The sequence below is a fragment of the Crocodylus porosus genome, unplaced genomic scaffold, assembly GCF_001723895.1.
Source record: "Crocodylus porosus isolate Cpor-Errol unplaced genomic scaffold, CroPor_comp1, whole genome shotgun sequence".
NCBI lineage: Eukaryota > Metazoa > Chordata > Crocodylia > Crocodylidae > Crocodylus > Crocodylus porosus.
The window spans coordinates 25,994,821-26,014,361 of record NW_017728943.1 but is presented as its reverse complement, the minus strand read 5'-3'; the positions used below and the strand labels follow the sequence as shown (position 1 = coordinate 26,014,361).

The 19,541-nt window shown below is 46.0% G+C and overlaps 1 protein-coding gene across 1 annotated transcript in view; it reads right to left on the bottom strand.

The window, feature by feature from the left end:
• The window catches only part of ARHGEF33 (Rho guanine nucleotide exchange factor 33), a 30,388-nt gene extending 19,056 nt beyond the window's left edge, over positions 1-11,332 (bottom strand). The window contains exons 1-5 of the mRNA XM_019548552.1: positions 11,306-11,332; positions 10,114-10,278; positions 7,062-7,183; positions 6,414-6,556; positions 1,952-2,176 (exon numbers count right to left, since the gene is read on the bottom strand). Coding sequence (XP_019404097.1) covers positions 1,952-2,176; positions 6,414-6,556; positions 7,062-7,183; positions 10,114-10,278; positions 11,306-11,332 — 682 coding nt within the window. The remainder of the gene's footprint in view (positions 1-1,951; positions 2,177-6,413; positions 6,557-7,061; positions 7,184-10,113; positions 10,279-11,305) is intronic.
• Between the last annotated feature and the right edge of the window lie 8,209 nt (positions 11,333-19,541).

Here is a 19,541-nt window from a genome sequence, read left to right as displayed (position 1 = left end):
AGAGAGAGAGAGAGAGATCTACATATATACATTAGTGGTATTTCATTTAAAGATGAATTTGGGGTTACTTTTTTAACTGAAAATTGGGGATTTTTTTAAATTAGAGAAAACCAGGATCCCTGGTCATTAGACAGAGCAGCCTTAGGCTACTCTAACTTAATACAAGGGCTGAATCGGATTCTAGCTGCTTGATCTTATAGCTGTTCTTTTGACCTGACTGTTGCCTGGAGAAGCATGATCCTCAATACAATTCACTCAGCCCCTGTGAAAGTAGAAGTCATTTCAGGAAGGAAGCAGAAGCAGAACCAGACAGCTGTCTCTCCTCAGGACCAGAGACTTGAGATTCTTCTCTCAAGCCAAAGGAAATGCTAGGATTCATAGTCTTGGGACTGCAGATAATGGTAGGCCTCACAAGCAAGACTTGCTGGAAAGAATGGGCAGCCTATATAAACCAATTTTCCCATATAGGGAGGAGAGACTGGCAGGGGAGATGTTGAGTAGAAGCAGTGGCATAATGATGTGACTGGGCACCTGGGGCAGCTGCTACGTACAGAGGCAGTGACAACGGCCAGTTGCCACTGACAACGTTGGCACCAGGGAAGGATCCAGAGGGGATGTGGTGGCTCCTTTCAGGCAACAATGTTGCAGGAGCAGCAGCTGGGGGTCTTTTTTTAAGCCCCCAAATCAGGTAAGAATCTACGCTTTCCATCCCCTCCACACTCAGTGGCACATCTTTCCCTCCCTCCCCCGGAAGCAGATGCAAGGGAAGGAAACCCACCTGCTGCCATCACCACTGCCACTGCTGCTGTCTCTGGTGGAACCTGGCTCCATATGCAGCCCACAGGAGAAAAACAGGAACATCTCTGGAGCCCCCTCCCCTCCTGCCCCCAGGTCAGCTAGGGACAGCAGGGATACTGGCAGTGGCTGGCAGAGGAAGGGCAAAATGGGAAAGGAGAAGGGAGGGAAGAGTGTGGAGGGACATGTTGCTGAGCATGGAAGGGAAGGGAGGAGGGAGGTAAGATTCTTATCTGAGTGACTTAAAAAAAAAAAGATCCCAGCTGCTGCATCTGTGGTGCATCTGCGCACCCAGGAGGTGGGTGATCTGGGATTGAGAGGTGCAGCCACCCTGCAGTGCTGGTTGCTGCTCTCACACTTCCCTTTACAAAATCCTAACTCTAACCCTAACCCTGACCAAGGTGATTAGGCAGCCACAGCCATTTTTTGCTCCCTCCTCTCCCCTCCCCATTGGGACCAGGGCAGTTACCCCGGTCACCCGGCCCTCATTACACTACTGCACAGGAGTCTCTGTGTACAGAAATCAAGAGGTAAAACTGTCTGCATATTGAACTTTGCCCCAGGCCTTCTGTGCAGAGCCTGTGACGTCTCTGAGGTACAGAGAAGGAAAGTCCTCAGACAAAAAAGCTTTGTTTGGATTTTTCCCATGAAATAAAGAGCTGAGGAATAAGGCCACAAGGAAGGGAGATGGTTTTGACCTTATTGCAGGACTCTAGAGGTGTGGCCTTTAGGGAACTCTGGGCTCTCATGAAGAAGGTTAAAAGCAAATAAAAAGGGCCTTTAGAAGGGAAGTGGGTAGGCAACCTTACAGAGAAAGGGGCTGAGCCATGTTTCCCTTAGAGTCTGGCAAACAGATTCGGGCCACTGTCTGGAGTCTTTGTGCAGCCCGAGTCATGACCCTGGATGACTGACAGCTGCTGGACCTCAGCACAACAGTGCGTCAGCTCCCATGGGGCAGCCATGGGGTTTTGCCGAGAGCTTTGTTCAAGGGGCTATAAATCAGTTGGGCAGTTATGGATAGCTCCCAAATCAGAAAGAAGCTCACAACTTGGGGCCTGCTCTGAGGCACCACCAGTCATGTATTTGGCTTCAGATTAACATAGCTTCCTCTGAACCCACTCAAACTGTGCACCCGCCAGCCACCCTCTATCCTTACCAGCAAAGGAAGTTTCACATAAGATGCTGTCCGCTGAGCTGTATCTGCTTTGGCTCATTTCCTTCCCTCTCTCTGGCTGCTCCTTGGAAATATATTCATCTCCCCATTCCTTAGTGTCCTTGGGCTGTTTCCATACAGTTGATCCTTGGTGACCCTTTGGAAGAGCCTCAGCTGTCAAGGAAGGTTTGAGGCTTTCTTCTGTCTCAGCATTTGCACTAGTCACTCCTAGAAATCACAAGCTGTATTAGGACATTGCAATCTTTGTAAAATGCCTCTGTTAAAAACAACCAGGTGGAAGTAGGTTGGAGAACATCAGTGAAATCATTACAATCAGTTTTGTTGATGTCAAAAACCCCTTCACAGTCATGTAGATTTCACTGAAATGTCATTTGAGAGAAAAAGTGGGGTGAAGAAGTTCCAACTGCATTGCACAGGTCCTAGTTCAACATGACATGAATGATGCCTTTCTTTTTTGTGTTGAAATTACATTCCATTTTAAAATATTTCATTTTATGAGTTAATATATCATCAGATAAAAAAAGGGGGAAGGGACAACTGACCCCAAAGAATTTTTTTCCTGGATTTTGCAAAATTTTTAGGCTTCATTCCTGATTACGACTAAGGAAATGCTGAAATCTCAAAATCTGCCATGACATGGAATTTCCAGCTTGCCTCTAGAAATAATGTTGGGTAATAATTGTAAAGCCTGTCCCCTCCAAATTGGTAGGGATGCCATCCATCCTCCCTCAGAGCTACATTACAATGGAGATATTTCCCCCATAAGAATGAAACCTAAATTGGCCTTTCTGCAGGACAATTTGGACCAGGAAAAATGGCCCCAGAATTTGTGATTCTGCAGAACAGCACTGCTTTATACCTGCTCTCAGCCCGTTAAAGGTTCATGTATCCAGATTTGCACCAATGCAAGGGCAGAAGCACAAGTATAAAATGCCACTCATGAGATGGAAGACACTCTTCATAAATGTTCCTGAAAGCATCTACTACACTGAAGACAGGGAATGCATCCCAAGGTACCTGGTTTGTCCTGTTGCATACTGGTTGCCATTATATACCCTTTTATATTTGTAAAGGTACAGGAGCCTGCAGGATAACATCTTATGCTCAGACCACCTGGGGGAAGAGCTATTTGGACTCCCATGATATTGTTCACTCAGGAGTAGACTTTCAGGGCTAAATCCAAGAGGGTGCAGAGGTGTAGTCACATGCCTCCTTCGGCCACCATTGCTGCTGCCCGCAACTGGCCCAGGCACAGAGGAAACCCCAGGGCCACTCCTGCCCTGCTCCAGCCATAGGCACCAGCTGTGTGGTATGCCAGGCTCAGAAGGGAACAGTGGCAACAGTGGTTGGGTTTCCTCTTCCTGCACCTGCTTCCTGCCACTCCACCCCACTGGCCAGGAGCAGGCACTGGAAGGAGAAATCTGTCCCATACTGCCATCATTCTCCCTGGCTGATGCAGGCTCCGGGAGAGCCCCGGACACACACCTGACCTACTCCAGCTGTGGCCTGCAGGGAGCAGCTGTGCAGGGAGCCTGGACTGGCCGGGGAAGTGGTGGCGGCAGCATGCACAGTCCTCTTTTCAGCACCTGCTCCTGGCCAGCAGGGGACACATGGAGGGAGGCACTGGGAGGAAGAACCTGTGCACCATTATTGCTGTCCTCAGCTGAGCCCAGCTCACTATGCTGCTGCTCCCACGGTCTTTGCTGGAATGGAAGAAGAGTGGCTCTGGGGCTCCCCCCATGCACAGGTCAGTCAGCAGCAGTGGTGGTGGTAGTGGGTAGGTCTCCCTTTTGCATGCCTGCTTGCGTCCTGGCTCCACAGTGTCCCCAGTCAGCCTAGCTCCAAAGTGTACCCTGCTCCACCCCCAGCCATGCCCCACCCCCTTCCCCCCAAAGTCTATGGGGTGGTTTGCTGCACCCCTCTTTAGTACAGCCTGGATCCACCTATAAAAATTTTCAAACCTAATTTTAGGTGCCTCAACTTTGGAGTGCCCAAACTGAGATATCCAGGACTTGATTTTCAAAAAGTGCTGAACATGCCCAGGACTGTGGACTGGAACTGCAGTTAATCAGCACTTCTAAAAATCAGGTGCCTGGGCTCAGCCACAATTTTAAACTCACATGTTTAAAGTTAGGAGATAAGACTAAGAGGTCAACATTTGGGCCTCAGAAATTAAGGTCTAGTTTTGAAGATACAGGCTTTTATTTTTAGGTCTCTTAGTGCCCTGTAAAAATGAGCATAAAGATGCTTACCCACACATAGGGATTTGGGGATACTTCACTGACATGGGTGTTTTGACATTCTCCAATTCAGGGATCATGTACATGAAAAGAATTACTGTAAATACAGTCTACGGGCCAGATCCTTAGCTCATGTCAGTTGTTCCAGCTCTCCAAGTCCTACAATTTTTGCTCCAGCTGAGGCTGCAATCCTCTGATGGTAAGTCTACATGTGCTCCAGGCTGCTCCTGCAGCCACCAGAGAAAAATAAACTCTGCCCACCTGCTCAAGGTCCACCCACTCAAAACCATGAACTGCAGCAGAGAGGACATTCTAGAGGTGGCTCCTAGAGATTTCTGTTTCTTATGAATGATGCCAGAGGGTGCAGTTGGAGAAGCCTCACTACTATATTTCTAATTTAGGCAGGCAGGAAAAGGCTTAGGTTTCAGAGGCAGCCTTGACAACAGTGCAGAGGCAGCATGGATGTACTTTGAAGTTAATAAGCCAAGAAGGAGATTTGGGGATGAGTAGGTTAATCTCACAGGGTTTCAACAGTTTTAATGAGAATTGCTTGGATTTTGTTCCTGTTAGGCCACTTGGCTAATTGCCCTAGATTTTTTTGCTTCTAAAAGATGAACTGAAGGGAAAGAAACATCCTGAACTGCAGCGTGCCTTTGGTGAGTTGTGCAAATTGCATTAGTTAGACTTCTCTCCTAACATAAAACCTGGTGACAAGAAGTCCATTTTTTCTGGTAGAGATTCTTCGCTACATATCTAGAATATACCAGTAGTTCAACTGAACAGCTGCCTCAATTTGCTTACCATATTTGCTTTCCCAGAGAAAATGCACCAGTAGCTGGAAAGAATAGTAAGCTATGCACATTTACCACTGCTTTCCTCTACTAATCTACAGAAGCAGGTGGGTAAGTTTTGGGAACATTTTTAAAATCTACATAACTCTGCCTACCTGTACCTGATACAACTTTCACATTTCCTTCTCCCAGTGCCAGGGCTCTGGTGTCAGAGACTGTGGAAAGACAACGGGTAAGCCATGTATGAGATGGCTGTACAGTGGGCTCCTTTCTGAAAGCTATAATCAACTACAAAAGGGGAAGTGTAGCTTTTTAATTCTTTACTCTTCTCAGTGTAGGGACTTCTCCCTTTAGAACGTCCACTGAGGAAAATACATTTCAGTTCCTGTTGTTATTAATATTGGTCACATTTATCACAGTGGAACTTTAGGAATAACGGTGATAGGGCATTGTTGTGCTAGGTGCTGTACAAAGACAGAGCAACAGACAGCTCCTGCTGCAAAGAGCTTAAGATGTGTACAAAAATGCTCTGTGCATGTTTTACTGTGCTATAATTTAGAGTACTTTTTATAGTACCATAAAGTTAGAGCACTTTTAAACATGATGGAAGTGGGGTGGTTGGTGGAGGAGGGGCTCTGAGCCCTCCTGCAGTTTTAGGCTAGGCAGTAGGGGGTGCTACACAGCCTCCTGGGGCTTCTCCACTGATCAGAAATTTGACCAATATACAGAAGTTATTTAAAGCGCTGTAGGTTGCTAAAGTGCTGTAAAATACAGCACTTCAAATTTAATACATCATTTAATGCAGGATAACTTAAAGTGCCGTACCCATTTTTTAAGTGCTGTAAAGCCATGCACTTCTGTTAAATCCCACCAATAAAGCACTTTAAATGGCAAAAAAGCAAGTTCTGTACACACCTTAGGCTAGGCAGACACAGGGCATGGGAAGAGGTAGAACCTGCCATCAGGGAAACGCACATGTCCCCTTTATGGACAATGGAAGCAATGGGTTCTGACAGCAAAGCACAGCTACTTGACGGCTCTTTGGTGCTTGTCTTGATAAAACTAAGTGCATGCTTATGTGCTTTACCAAACTAGGGCCTGAAAGAGACTCAGGCCTAATCCAACCAAGGGCAAAGTACTCATGCCACTATCAGTGCCCTGGCAGCACTAAATTCTGATCCCCAGCACCTTGGGACAAACCAAACACTGCCAATGAATCCACATGTCCTGGGTTTCCCCTTAGTCCTGCACCAGGCCAGTATTCTGCCTTTAACTTCCTCAGGCCAAGGTGCATACAAATATGTTGACAAATCTATGACTTGCATCTCATCTTGTCCCTTGAATACTCACTCAGAGCTGTATGTTTTCAGAGGAGAGCAAAGGAATCCTTGATTTGTTCTCTGTCCCTCTTACCTTTTTCATAAGTCACATTGTGCATGAGATTTGTAAAATCTTCACTAATCAGTACTGGCTCTGGGAGATTTATTGTTCGGAATGGACTGCCTTGCAGGGGGGTAGGCACTGTTTGCGACCCATGTTCATCCTTCTGTATTCTTCTGTGAAAATATAAAAGAGGCAACTGGAAAGTATAATACCTCAGGCTGAGCTTTCTGCTCCAACATCAATCATGGTAAGCTCCAGTACAAAATAGTTGTGATAGAAACATGGAACAACTCAGGAGCAGGCAGCCCTGGACACAACCCCAGGGATCTGCATTAAAGTCAATTCACTAACCTCTCTGGAAGTACCTCCTACTTGCTGCGGGATAGGGCTGAGCCAGAGGCCACCTTTGTGCAGCATTGTGATAGAAGAAATACAACTGGACAGGTCACCCTAGCAAAATGTCTAGTTCAAGCCCTCATCAAGGCAGGAAATGCTGCTGTCTCTGAGTCAAAAATGCCACTGTGTTGCTAAAGAACAGTAGTTCCACTACCATTCAGGGCATGCCAACATGTCCAGCTAAGAAGAAATTAAGCTAGTCTATGATAGAAGTGGTCTAAAATAGCTTATAATGGCAATTATTGTTGAGGTCTTCAGGGCATTTGGGGTTTAGTTCCTTACTTAGTTTTCACTTTCCGAGATTCCCTGCGTTTCTCTTGCTGTAGCTGTTCAATTTTCTGTTGCATTTCCTCTTGCTTGGCGCTGATTTCATCGATCATTGACTTAGCATCACTGAGCTCCTCCTAAAAATAAAAAAATACCCAGGACAAGCTCAGCCATGACTCGTTGAACATAAATGCTAATGCTTTCTGGTGGGGAAAGTGTGTCAGGCAGGCCACACAAATGCTGCTACATTTTATGCTAATGACTCTCAACTCACCCTTTATACTAGGGTGTTGGTCCTGGAGCATCCTGGGGTGCCACCAGATCCTTTGAAAGGCATAACGAGGTGTAAGGAGATAAGCAGATATGCAGACAGGCTCAGGCCTATGCCTGCCTGAAAGATCTCCTATCTCCACCCCACCATCCAGCCCCTCTGCAAGGGAGTAAGCACTACAATATATAAAATAATTTTTGAAATTGTGTGCCACTTGATTCACAAAAGTTATGGAGAGATGTATCAAGTCCAATGAGGGGTGCCTTAAATCCAGAGAAAGTTGTCTTCAGCCCAAAAAGGTTGAGAACCACTGCTTTGTGTACAAGTATATAGCCCATCTTAATTAGGAATTTCTGGAAGAAAAGTAGCTGCTGATCATCTGATATTATCACTCTTTGACAGTTCCAGGATATAACGTATCCCATACATTGCATGTTGATAGCTAACCTAGCCCCACCTCCCTGGATTTATCTGGTCATCTTAACTCACCTGGTATCATACCCAGCACTGGCCTGAAGATGGATGGCACTAGAGAGAGAAAGAGGCAAACTGGAGCAAAGGGCTCCGCCTGAAGCCTAATGAAGTCAATAGAATGATTCTCAATGTGTTTAATGTCCTCTGAACTATGACCAGAGAGGGCAGCTATTCTTTTACAGCACTGTAAAATGACTGTCCTCTCCTTGGTCCTGATACTGCAGTAGGTCTGCTCACATGTGTACTTGCAGAATTGGAAACTTGGTTTACTTTAATTATCCTTCCACTTTCCTGGATACTGCACCCCTGACACTTTCATGGTCTCCCCATGCACTCTTCCCCCAGTGTCAGCCTTTAGGAATTCTCTCTGATGTGCCAAATCCAAGGCACCTCCTGCCTGAGCCAAGGAAATGGTTCACTCTCCCTCCCTAACATTAGCTCAGCACCCACTGTGCTGTTTTGTAGAGCCACAGCAGTGAAGTATTGCAGTACAGCCTAGATCATTCATGCTTGGTGTGTGTATGTGTGTATTGGGCAGGGGAGAGTGTTTGCAATCCACTTACTTTGCAATGTGTTGCCCAGTAAAGGACAATCCACTCCATTGATTGCTACAGCTTTTACACAAAGGGCAAAGCCTCTCCACTCAGCTTGAGCACAGCCATGTTCCCATGCAGTGGAGCAGAGAAGTGGCACCCTTTGAAATAAATGCTTAATCAAGCAGCTGGAATGTCTCAATGGTACCATACAGTGGTTTGCTGCAGCCCTTTATGCCGGAGGCACAGTTGAGTGGTCCCAGCAACAGCCATGACAACAATGTGGGGATGCATGCTCTTTTTGCACACCCCACCCAAGTCAATGCTCAGGGCAGGTGCCCCAGTCACTGCCCTCTGCCCCATAGTTATGCTACTGCTGTACACCTCTGATTACTTAACAAACCCTCATCTTTGCAGGGAGGTAAGGAACCTAACCCTGAGGTCTGCTCTATCTACTCAGAGCAAAAACACCACCAAGAAAATTTACCATGAAACAATGACTCTTATCAAACAAGCTTCCAGACTCTGGAGGCAGGGTCTCTGGTAGGTTTAAAATACAGAGCAGATACTCTGACTGACCTCTCTTGCTTGGTCACTGTCCCAGGTCAATTCCTTACCACTTCCATCAGCCTAGGGCACCACTTTACATGATTTCCAGCCTTTTATCTGAATGCTCTTGAGCTTGAGCAAGCCAGTCTCTGCTTCCTGCCCAGGGGGCTGCGAGCAGAACTTCTGAGACTGATCTTCTGCATGGGAATTTGTATGACTTTCTCACTCCAGTGACTGTGGTTCGTGCAGGAAATGCCCTATATCTGACCCATTCAGACACCTGATACAATAGCTTTTTAATATTCCGTATGTCCATATTGATTAAATAAGCCTTGGGATGTTCTGTGTTTCCAAAGCATCTGTTGCATATATAACATGTGTGAACAGGTTGGAAGAGCTGCATTCCTCTATGGAAGCTAAGGGGAGGGACACAGCTTATGTTTTCGAGGCTCCCCTTGTGTTGGGCTACACATCCACAATTAGCAATACCATCTTTCCCATTGCTGGGCACTGACAGAGAGCTGCAAAGCTGATAGAATTGGGGTCAGGATGAGGAGTTTCAATGTTGCCCAGTCATCTCACTCACATGAAGAGGTCCTACTTCCCAAAAGACTTTATCCCAGCCTCACAGAATTTAGGTTCCTTGTGCCCACGCGCATGAAGGGAAGCCAGGGGCTGTGTGCTGAGCCAGGTTCTGTGCAATCTTTTCAATGAATGTCTCTCAAGGTACTTCATCCATAGCCTATAACATGCCTTAGCCCAGACCTGTGAGATGCCAGATTTGTGAAGTAAGCTTAATGTAAGTGGGAATAATTACTGTCTTGGTTAAACCAAACTGTTGCTAGTTTATGCTGTCTCTGCTTCTTCCCCAGACCTGAGGAAGGGCACTTTGTACTTGAAAACTTGTCTAACACCTCTCCCAGCTACACAGTTGATCCAGTAAAAGATATCACTTCCATTTATAAATCTTCCTTTTCACATATTCCCTGGACTATTGGCATTTAGAGCAAAAACAACACCCCAGACCAAGGCATCCTGGGCACAGACTGACTCTACGGCAGCTCTATGACAAAGGTAGACAGGGCATCAAGACTCATTTTCACTTACAACCTCCAATGAACAACTGGATTCTAAGGGGTTTGCCTTCTCATTTCTGAGCCTGGATGCTCTGAAAAGGCTCTTCCATCTTGTTCAGTGCAGAATCCTGTCCAGGGGGACAGGGCATGGCAGCAGTTCTTACCTTGAAAGTGTTCAGAGAATTTTTCATCTCAGCCACTTTCTCTTCCATGGCGCAGCGGCAACTCTTAACCTTCTCCTCCAGAGCATACTCTCCATGCTGGATCCTTGAGAGCTCCTGCATTGCTTCAGTGAAACCTGCTTTCAGCTCAGAAGCCAGTGCCTGTAACTAAAGGAACCAGGAACAATGTGAATTCAACCCCTCCCAGCTGGAGAGGTGGAAATGATTTCCTTTATGTTCATCTGAACTACAAACAGGTACGAGGACTGGAGGGCTTTTGTTAGCCACTTCCTTTAGTGCTCTAGCCTCATCTAGTGATTCCCGGGACACAGAGAAAGGCTGGTGAGCCTGTTCCAGCCTTGACTAATAGAGCTGTGTTTTAAGCCCAGGCAAGAGAGACTTTAAATCCCTAAGTGGCAGGTCTAATCCCCTCTCCAGCTGCTTTGTGGATGAAAGGGAGATATCAGTCTGAGAGGGAGAGTGCCCTGGATAGGAAGGGCAGCAGAAGCCATTCCCCCAGTTTGTGTAACAGCAGAGCCCAATTACTGATCACAGAAGTAGCCAGGAGTCAGACAATAAGAAATCACTGTTGAAAAAGACCCTTTTCAGATTAGTTCCTCTTGGGCAGGCTGAATGCTTCCTTCTAAATGGGAGAGCTTTCACAAAGGGGTCAGGTATGCCTTAACACCTCAGACCCCTCGACAGGGGAGACTGGGAGCGACTATCATATCCCCAGGGACTCTTCTGGGCAAGAAGCACACCCAGTCTTGCTGCCATTTGGTTCATGGAAGCACGTAAAGGGCCTCGCTCCATCCTGAGATAGTCCCTGCCTTGAGGAACTTGCACTCCAAGCTAGAGACAAGAAGTAGACACAACAGACAGACAGATGGAGCACAAGGTGATACAAGATGCTTAGTAGTAGCACAGGGCAAGCAGCAGCCACAACACGCCAACTGCCTTTCCATTGGTCAGGTTTGTGGAGGGCTCTCAGGAGGGGTTTGAAAGAGGATAGTGAGGCAGCCTTGTGGTGCATACAGAGAGCTCCTTCCCATCTAGGGTCACACACCTAGTCCCCTGTGGGCATCCCTTCCATTCACACATAGCCCCACTGACATCTGTGGGGCTCTGCCCCAGTAAAGGGCAAAACTTTTTGTAAGTTCGCGGCCCGAGGCACTTCAATACCAGCAGTTTTTACCTTTACAACAGAAATTCGGCCTAACATCTGGTTATTAACTGAATCCAAAACTGGAGCATTGATGGTTAGAGGACAGCCACCTTGGGAACTCAGGCCCTTTAGTCCTGTAAATGAAGCAGAGATGGCTTCCGATACCTCGCAGTACTGGTACACACAGTCTTTGTCTAATAAAGACGACCTCAGCCAGTATTGCCGCAGAATGCAATGGGTAGTACTGGCATCATTACAAAGGACATCAGCCGGACATTCCCACTTCTGTCCCAAATCCACCCTCTAGATCTCCTCATCAGCTCCCTTCAGCCCCTGGACGTATGTTTACTTTGGAAGGGGGCAAAAGAACAGCATTCAATGTGAAATCCTTAAGGATAGAAACTGGGGTGGAGAGGACTTCCCTTCATGATAGGGCTGATAATCTCAGGCAGTGACCTAAAATGTCCAACTGTCTGGAGCTTGACTATACAGCCTGGCACCATCACCCTTTTCTCTGACAGCATAGTGATTTGCCTTCTGTATCAATTCAGCCTTGGCTACATCCTGTACCTCAAATGACACATACAGTATTGTTCACTGTACTCTTGGGAAGCCATGCAAGAAACTAGGCCTTAAAACTGCTGCCTTCCAACTCCTATGTTATCAATTATTTTTGGGGCATTTGACACGTCTCAACCAAGTTTGATTTTACCTGTGGGGAAAGTAAGGGACAAAAGGAATGAAGCAAAGCAGTTCTCCACTCCAAGGACCATGCTTTATTCCCCCTGAAACCACCATTCTCAGTCTGTTTGTGTTCACTCATGGCATTGTGTCCCTAGCAAGACTGGAGGGTAAGCACCTCAGGGCAGGGATGGTATATTTTACATGACCTGTGGCATGCTGAGCACATACCAGGTGCTCTGTAAAACACTATATATACCACTGACCCTCAATACCTGGATCAACACCATGCCATCATTTTCCAAACATTACAGTATGTTAATATGTTGATTGGGGTTGGAAAGAACATAAGGTTTGCTATACCACAAAATACTCATATTTCTCCTCTTGGTTTGCAGAGTACAGAATTATAAAGTCATCCAACTTTCTTGATGCAATCTTGCTTGAAACATCAAGTGCTGTCACAGCTACTTGCTTTCAGCTGAGAGACATGTAGTGATACTTCCAATGGGAGTTGCCAAAACGGGTCAAAATGAGGGTGAATTGGAAAGACGCTTTACAGAAGTGAAAGAGATTGGAAGGAATGCTGGCCTCGAGTTATTAGAAACCCATCTTGTCAACAAAATGTGGCAAAACATTTCATCAGGCTCTGTATAACAACACTATAGATATTTATAACAACGCTATAGATTGAATCCATTTTATGAATATCTTACTCACATGGCTAAAGGACAGCAAATATTCCCACTGTGGACATGAACAATCACTTCTTGTTATTGTGACCCTGCTCTGATCTGAGTGGGATTTCGGAAGGATTCAGGGTTTGGCTACATTCGGCTTTTGCATTTACCTCATTGGTAAAGCCTTACAAGAGGTGTTAGAATAACAGTGGAAAACCCTACCCCACATGTCTTCCCTTGTCAAGAGAAGAGATTGTCTCCAACCTGGAGCTGGAAATGGGCTCTTTTTGGGAACTGTGTGCACCAGTATTTTTCTTCAGGCTCCCCCAGTTGCATTTAGTTTGTTAAGAACACTAGTGGATGATCCAGTATGTTGTCTAGATTTGCTCCAAGCATGGTGAGATGCTAAGCAGCTGAAACACTGAGAGCTAACTGGTATATGCATGCTCTCCCTATTTTCTCAGCTCCCATAGGAGCCTCCTCATCAGTGATGCAATTGTGGGAAATTAGAAGGAAAATGCAAGTCTAGAATCAGCCTCATGGCTTTGGATGTGGTTTGAACCCAAAATCATTGGTAGTGTCCAGACACAAGGCACTATAGCTATATCAACACTGTGGGGGTTGCATCTATTTTAATTATGGAGGCAACACTAGAGCCACAAGCCCCCAGGCAAGCTTTCCCACCGTCCATAAATATATGGACAGTCTGTAAAAAAACAGCTCAAAAACACATGCCTATGACCTCTTTAAGAAAAATAAAACCATCTGGAAAAAGCAGAAACACTGAGCTCATTTCAAGATCTGTACTGGAATAAAGCTAAACACAAGCTTCATGCCAGACAGAGAGAGCACAGCAGCACCACTTGCTTGGAGTGCTGCTTGGAGCCCTGTAGTGAACTATTTGTCAGGGCTTTCTGGCACACTGGCATGCATGGCTCTTCTCCATTTTTGTCCTAGCAAAGTGCTGCCACTAGAGGCGCAGACAGAAGTGACATTTTTAACATGATATGGCCCCTAACAGCACCCTACAGCTCTGCCATAACACACGTGCACAGCTGCAGAGAACTTTTAAATGCCAATCATGTGAAAACGTAACCCTCGTTAAATCAGGTAATAAATGAAGGTGCTCTAAGTTAGAATGCCTTAGGGAACTTGTATACAGTTCCCTACAAGGGTTATCTGTCATGTCCCTGGTCTGTCACAGGGAGGAGGCAGAGAGTCTCCTTTCTGTGCAGCCACAGGAGGGGAGGAGGAGCAGCTGGGCAGTGATCGGGGTGGGGATGCCTCAAGTGGGAACCTCCCCAACAGGAGAGGGTCCCCAGTACTCAATGACATTGGCAGGGAGGGAACACTGTCCCCTAGATGCCCTCACGCCACCATCCCAAATAGGAGAATGGATCCTGGCTTGCTTTTTGTAACCAGCTGGCAAGCAGGGGAGGGGGAGCAACTGGGCAGCAATCAGACTGGCAGGCTTCCACAGCAGGTTACAGTGCCCCCTGCCGCCTGGCTTCTGCCAGTGCATGGAGGCACCCAGCCCCCCACATCAAACACTGAATGTCTGTTAGCTTTGATGACACTGTTACTTTAAGTGGTTTCAGAAAGTCACAGTGGGCACATCTACACAAGATGTTTACTGTGCAGTTGACTAATTAGCTGCACAGTTAACATCTCAGCATCTATACACATGCCCCTATTAGGCTGAAGTAAATTAATTTATTTCACAGCAGGATGGTACTTGTAAATACAAGTACTATCCAGCTACAGAGTAAAAAACTCTGCAGCAGCGCATGTGTAGACTCTGGAGGGGCTTACTGGGGCACAAGGGTGCTTCAGTGCAGTGAGCCAGGGGGACCAGCCTAGGGCTGGCAGACTGACCCCCCTCTCCCCAAGCCACCTGCCAGCCAGGGTTGCTCTGTCCCAGCTCAACATGCTATGAATGAATAAACTCCAGAGCTTATTGCTCCAGAGATTATTGCTCCCAGGTATACATTCAAATGCCACTCCCGGGAGCAATAAACTCTGGAGCAATAAGCTCAGAGTTTATTCATGTGCCATAACTGCATGTGTAGACACACCCCATGTGATCAAGGTGCCCTTCTGTAACTTCTGTAAGTGTCCTAGCCATTGCTGAGCAGGGCAGGACAGAGACAGAGCTGTGGAGCTGGGAGGGGAGGAGAGGTGGTAAGTGGGGGTCTGGGCCAGGACAGGGGGAGCAGAACTGACAGGTGGGTTGTGGGGAGCAGCACCGTACAGGGTACAGTCATAGTTGTCAGAGGTGTCAGGATGTGGCGTGAGTAGGAGACACTGTGTGAGTGACAGCAGGGTATAGAAATACTGCTGTAGTCATACAGGGCTGCCAACGCAAGAATTATTTTTTACTGGCAGTAAAAACATGTGTCAGTAAAATAGTTTTATTGTCAGTAGAAAGTTTGCAGACTACCAGTTAAAAAATATTTCTTGGGTTGGCAACTCTGCCCCCAGGTGTGAACATAGCTGTGTTAGCGAGAGGAATTCTTCAGGGTTACATTGGTTACAAGGTCTGCTCTTTTCACACTATCTGACACAGCTCTGCGGGCAAAATTTCATAGTCTAGATGAGGGTTGTAGTCAAAGTTCAGGGTTAAGTTTGGCTTCTGTGTTCTTGTTCAGGTGCGTCTCGAATAATGAGTGAATAGGAACCAAGCATGAAACCACTCTACAACAAATTAGTGGCAAATGTTATAGGACAAAGAGAACTGAGCAAGGATTCTGCTTGAAGGGTGACCATACGACCCATTTTTGCTGGGACAGCCATGTTATAAACATCTATTCTGGGAGTCCCATTGGTGCTTTCAAATGAACACATTTGTCCCATTTTCAGCAGAATGCATGAGACAGGTGGCTAAAATGGCACTGTCTCAATGAAAATAGGATTCCTTCCCCCACTCCTGTTGCTCTTGTAGTCTGGCACTCTGCAACTTCCCCACCCACCCCTGCCTTGCTCAGCTAAGCCCAGAGCCCAGAGACAATGGAGCATGTCAGAGAGCAGGGAGAAGAACAGTGTCCCATTTTGTCGCCAGGGAAATATGGTCACCCAAATCAAAATACATGCATCCACATTTTCAAGCATGTCCCTTAGTACTGTATGTTTAAATGCTGTTGCTCTCAATTCACGGAAAGCACTTCATTTAACTAGCACATTGGAAAATCAGGACAATTTCATCTCCCCAAAACTGAGATGTACAAAAAAAGTGAAGATTTCAGAAAATACTGGCTGCAGAGACTTTCACCAAGAACCATCCACATGAGTCAAGTCATGTAGAGCCGTACATCTACATGACTAATTTGGGTCAACTGAAGTTTAGAAGAGAAAAGAATACTGAGAACTATACAGTGAAAGGGAATGTTAGCAAATCCTTAAAGTATGTGTAAGACACAGGAAATTCTCCCAAGCAAAGTGTATCATTTGTCAAAGTGGGACATGATATCAAATTATGACTTCCATTTTTTTTCTCCTGTCTTCCAATTTATTTACTGATTCCCATGTTTTTATTCTGTGTTGGAAAATCAAGCCTGTCTTCCACAAGATCAGTTGATTATGCTGCGTTCCAGACAGAAGCTCAGACCAGGAAAAGTACCTGATACCTAGATAAATGACTATAATTGAGCAGCTTCACAGAGGACCATCAGCTATGATTGTCTCTGAACTACTGGCCCCATGGAACAATGACCCCTCTACACAGAAGCCTGGCTAGGGGGAAGAGATGGAGCTTCTCGTCTTGAAAACATGGCAAAAAGGAACAGTGACTTTATTTAAAGGAAATGCTAGTGCTCTGAGGAGCCTATGTAAGCTGGCAAGGGGCCCAGAAGTCCAAGGGCACTGGTTCCTGGCTCTGCAGGGACACAACTGTGGGATTTACATCCCAAGAAAATGCTAAGACTAACTAACTCGGTTAAGGAGTGTACTTCATATACCCAGAGCTCCCTGAACCAACTGCAGGCTTGTCGGATCCAGCATCTAGGTTCACTCACAAAGGACTGGTGACCATTTTAGAGGGGACTGAGCCAGGTTGTAACACTAAGGCCCCCTCTATACATGCAGGTAAAGGCATGATGGGATCTAATGCACAATTCACAGAATCTTGCCTCCTGGCATGCTACATGTGCATGGCAGGAGGTGTAGTTGTGGGATCACACATTAGATCCCATTGCACATTATTGTGGGTGCAGAGGGAGCCCAATTCTGGGCTCCCCCTGCACTGGCAAGAAGTAACCTTCCACAGCTGGGAGCCCCACTCACTTGAGTTGAGGGGCTCCCAGCTGAGGGTGCACCCCATGTATCCCCCTGCCGAATGGTGTGTCCCCTGGGATGGTGGATCACCACTGCAATGATCCTCTTGCCCCAGGGTTTCATGCACCCCTGAGGACCAAGAGACCACTGCAGTAGCAATCCGTCTACCCTGAAGGTTGCCAGGAGCCATGCTGCAGGGACTTAGGGTCTGCAGCTGTGGGACTCTGAGTCCCTATGCTGCTGGGACCCAGTCCACAGCTGCAGGGGATGAGAGTCCCCAGCCATGGTGGGACTTGCAGCCCCAGCTGGGCAAGATGCACCCCTGTGGCTGGGAACCCTGTTAGCTGGTGGAGCTCCCAGCCCAGGGAAGACCCTGCTACATTTGCAAATTAAAGCTTAATAGCCAGCTTCACATAAGGTTAGTTCACATTTTTGAGGTCTAAGTTTATAGCTGGCTGGAGCTTTTGATTAGTGTGATAGCTACTTTGCATGTGTAGCTGGTCTCAAGGTAACTGCACAATTAATCAGTTAATTGTGAAATACCTTATAATGTGTAGAGGGAGCCATAGATATTACTTCCATCATAACTCTGGTGGCAATTTTTCCTTGCTACTGCTATGTGCTTTCAAACTATTCCTACAGGCCCAGTGAAGTCAAAATTCTACTGCGTTTTGAATCTAGCTCATGATGAAGGAATATTGCCCGGGAATAATACTACTGTCATTCTGTTCTGAAAATGTGGTAGAAATCTTTTAGATTGCAGAAGATTTTCTTAAAGGGGAGGAAATCTGGAAACAATACTTTAAAAGGAAAACTGACTTTTCTAGAAAAGAAAAAAATATTCTAAAATACAGAGAGGTGTCAGAGTTCCTGAGCCTGCCCAGTTTATCAACCATAGAAGAATAAACAGCATACTTATATGTTGCTTTACAGCTGGGAGTCATCATTTTGGTATGAATGATATTATTGTTCTGCAGTTATAAATAAACTTTACATTATAGAATCACAGAATTGTAGAAAAATATGGCTGGAAGGGACCTCAGCAGGTCATGAACTCCAAGCTCAAGTTAGCTCCAGCTCACCCAAGTGTCTGTCTAGCCTACTCTTAAAATTTTCAGTGATGTAGATCCACAACTTCTCTAAGTAATCTGTTCCAGTGCTGAACCACTCTCATTGCGCAACAGAGGGTTCTCATCTCTTGTTAACAGCATTTTATTCAATTAGTTATTTTATAGGAAGTGTTCATTTCAGGGATTTCTGCAAACCCCACGCATCTGGACAATTTCAGTTAATTTTCCCACCTATCTCCACTTGAATGGAAAGACATATTTCTAGCAGAGAATAGTTAATAGCCAATATACTACCAGTAGGTACCAGATCTACTAGCATTTAACATTCATTAATTATGATGGTCATAATGCTAGAGGTTAGAATCTCTTCTAGTCCTCTATGATATTAAAAGCCAGATCCTCAAATGGCATAAATCAACATAGCCTTATGGCTACTGAAGTGGGATTATACCAGTTTACACCAGCTATGGATCTGATCACGGCAGTACTGTAACTAGGTTTGGGACAAAGGGGACCAGGGTCAGCAAAGACTCCTTGCCCTCCTGCCCAAGGTGCCAAAGATGCTAGTTACACCTCTGGGCCCTGGCAGTGTATGCAGCACTTAAAACCACAAGCAGGGAAGAAGAATAAGGGGGGTAAGCACAAGAGAGGAAGAAAGAAACATTTAAACTGTGTTACAAACAATCTACTTTTTCGAACTGCCTCATAATTTATACATGTTTAAGTCACTTGTTTTTAGAACTGCTCTGAAATTCAAAGGAAGTTACAGCAAAGATCTGGTAAATGCAGTTTAGATGGTTAAAGCAGAGCCAAGTCCTCTGCTATGGGGACAGTGCTCGCAGAACTGTTCAGGAAGTCAATGGGCTTGCATTTTCAATAGCTGTCTCCTATTTTGTGACCCTGAGCTACAGCAGGCTCAGATGATGTGATAGTGGCTTGGACTGGCTAAAAAACAGGGTTTTTAATTCATGGGAAATTTCAGGGGTTTTCTTTTACTTTATGTGGGTACTTTTATTTACTCTGAATCAGACTGAAATAAAAATATTCCTCAGTTTCCCATGAAATGGAAATCACTAGTATATTTCATTTCAGAAACACTACAGTAGGAGGTTTCCTACATGAAATATGCTGCCTGGCCTCTGTAGCTGTTTAGTGAAATTGGCAGTCTTACCAGTTTGCTGATAGCTAATGGCAGTCAAGAAACTGAGAAGAGAGTCATGAGGAATGGCAGGCAGCCCCACCATGGTGGACTGTATAGAGCCACAGACCTGGGAGTCTGTCCTGTATCTCCAGGCTCGGAATCTCAGCTGGGTAGCAAGGTTCCTGGAAGACCTGAGAGACCTGACTCAAGCTGGGGTCCTCAGGGCTTCTAGGCTCCCTTGCTTTGCAACTAGGGGCTGAACCCATTTACAGCTGCTACTCCCAAGGCTTTCGTGATTCTAGCTCCATAGCACACAGGTCACAAGGTCAAGCATGGTTCGTTGCCCTAGATTGTGGACCATGGTATCTCAGTGCTCATGGCCATGTGGAAGTCTGGTGTCTCTGTCCTGGAGCTGTACAACCCAG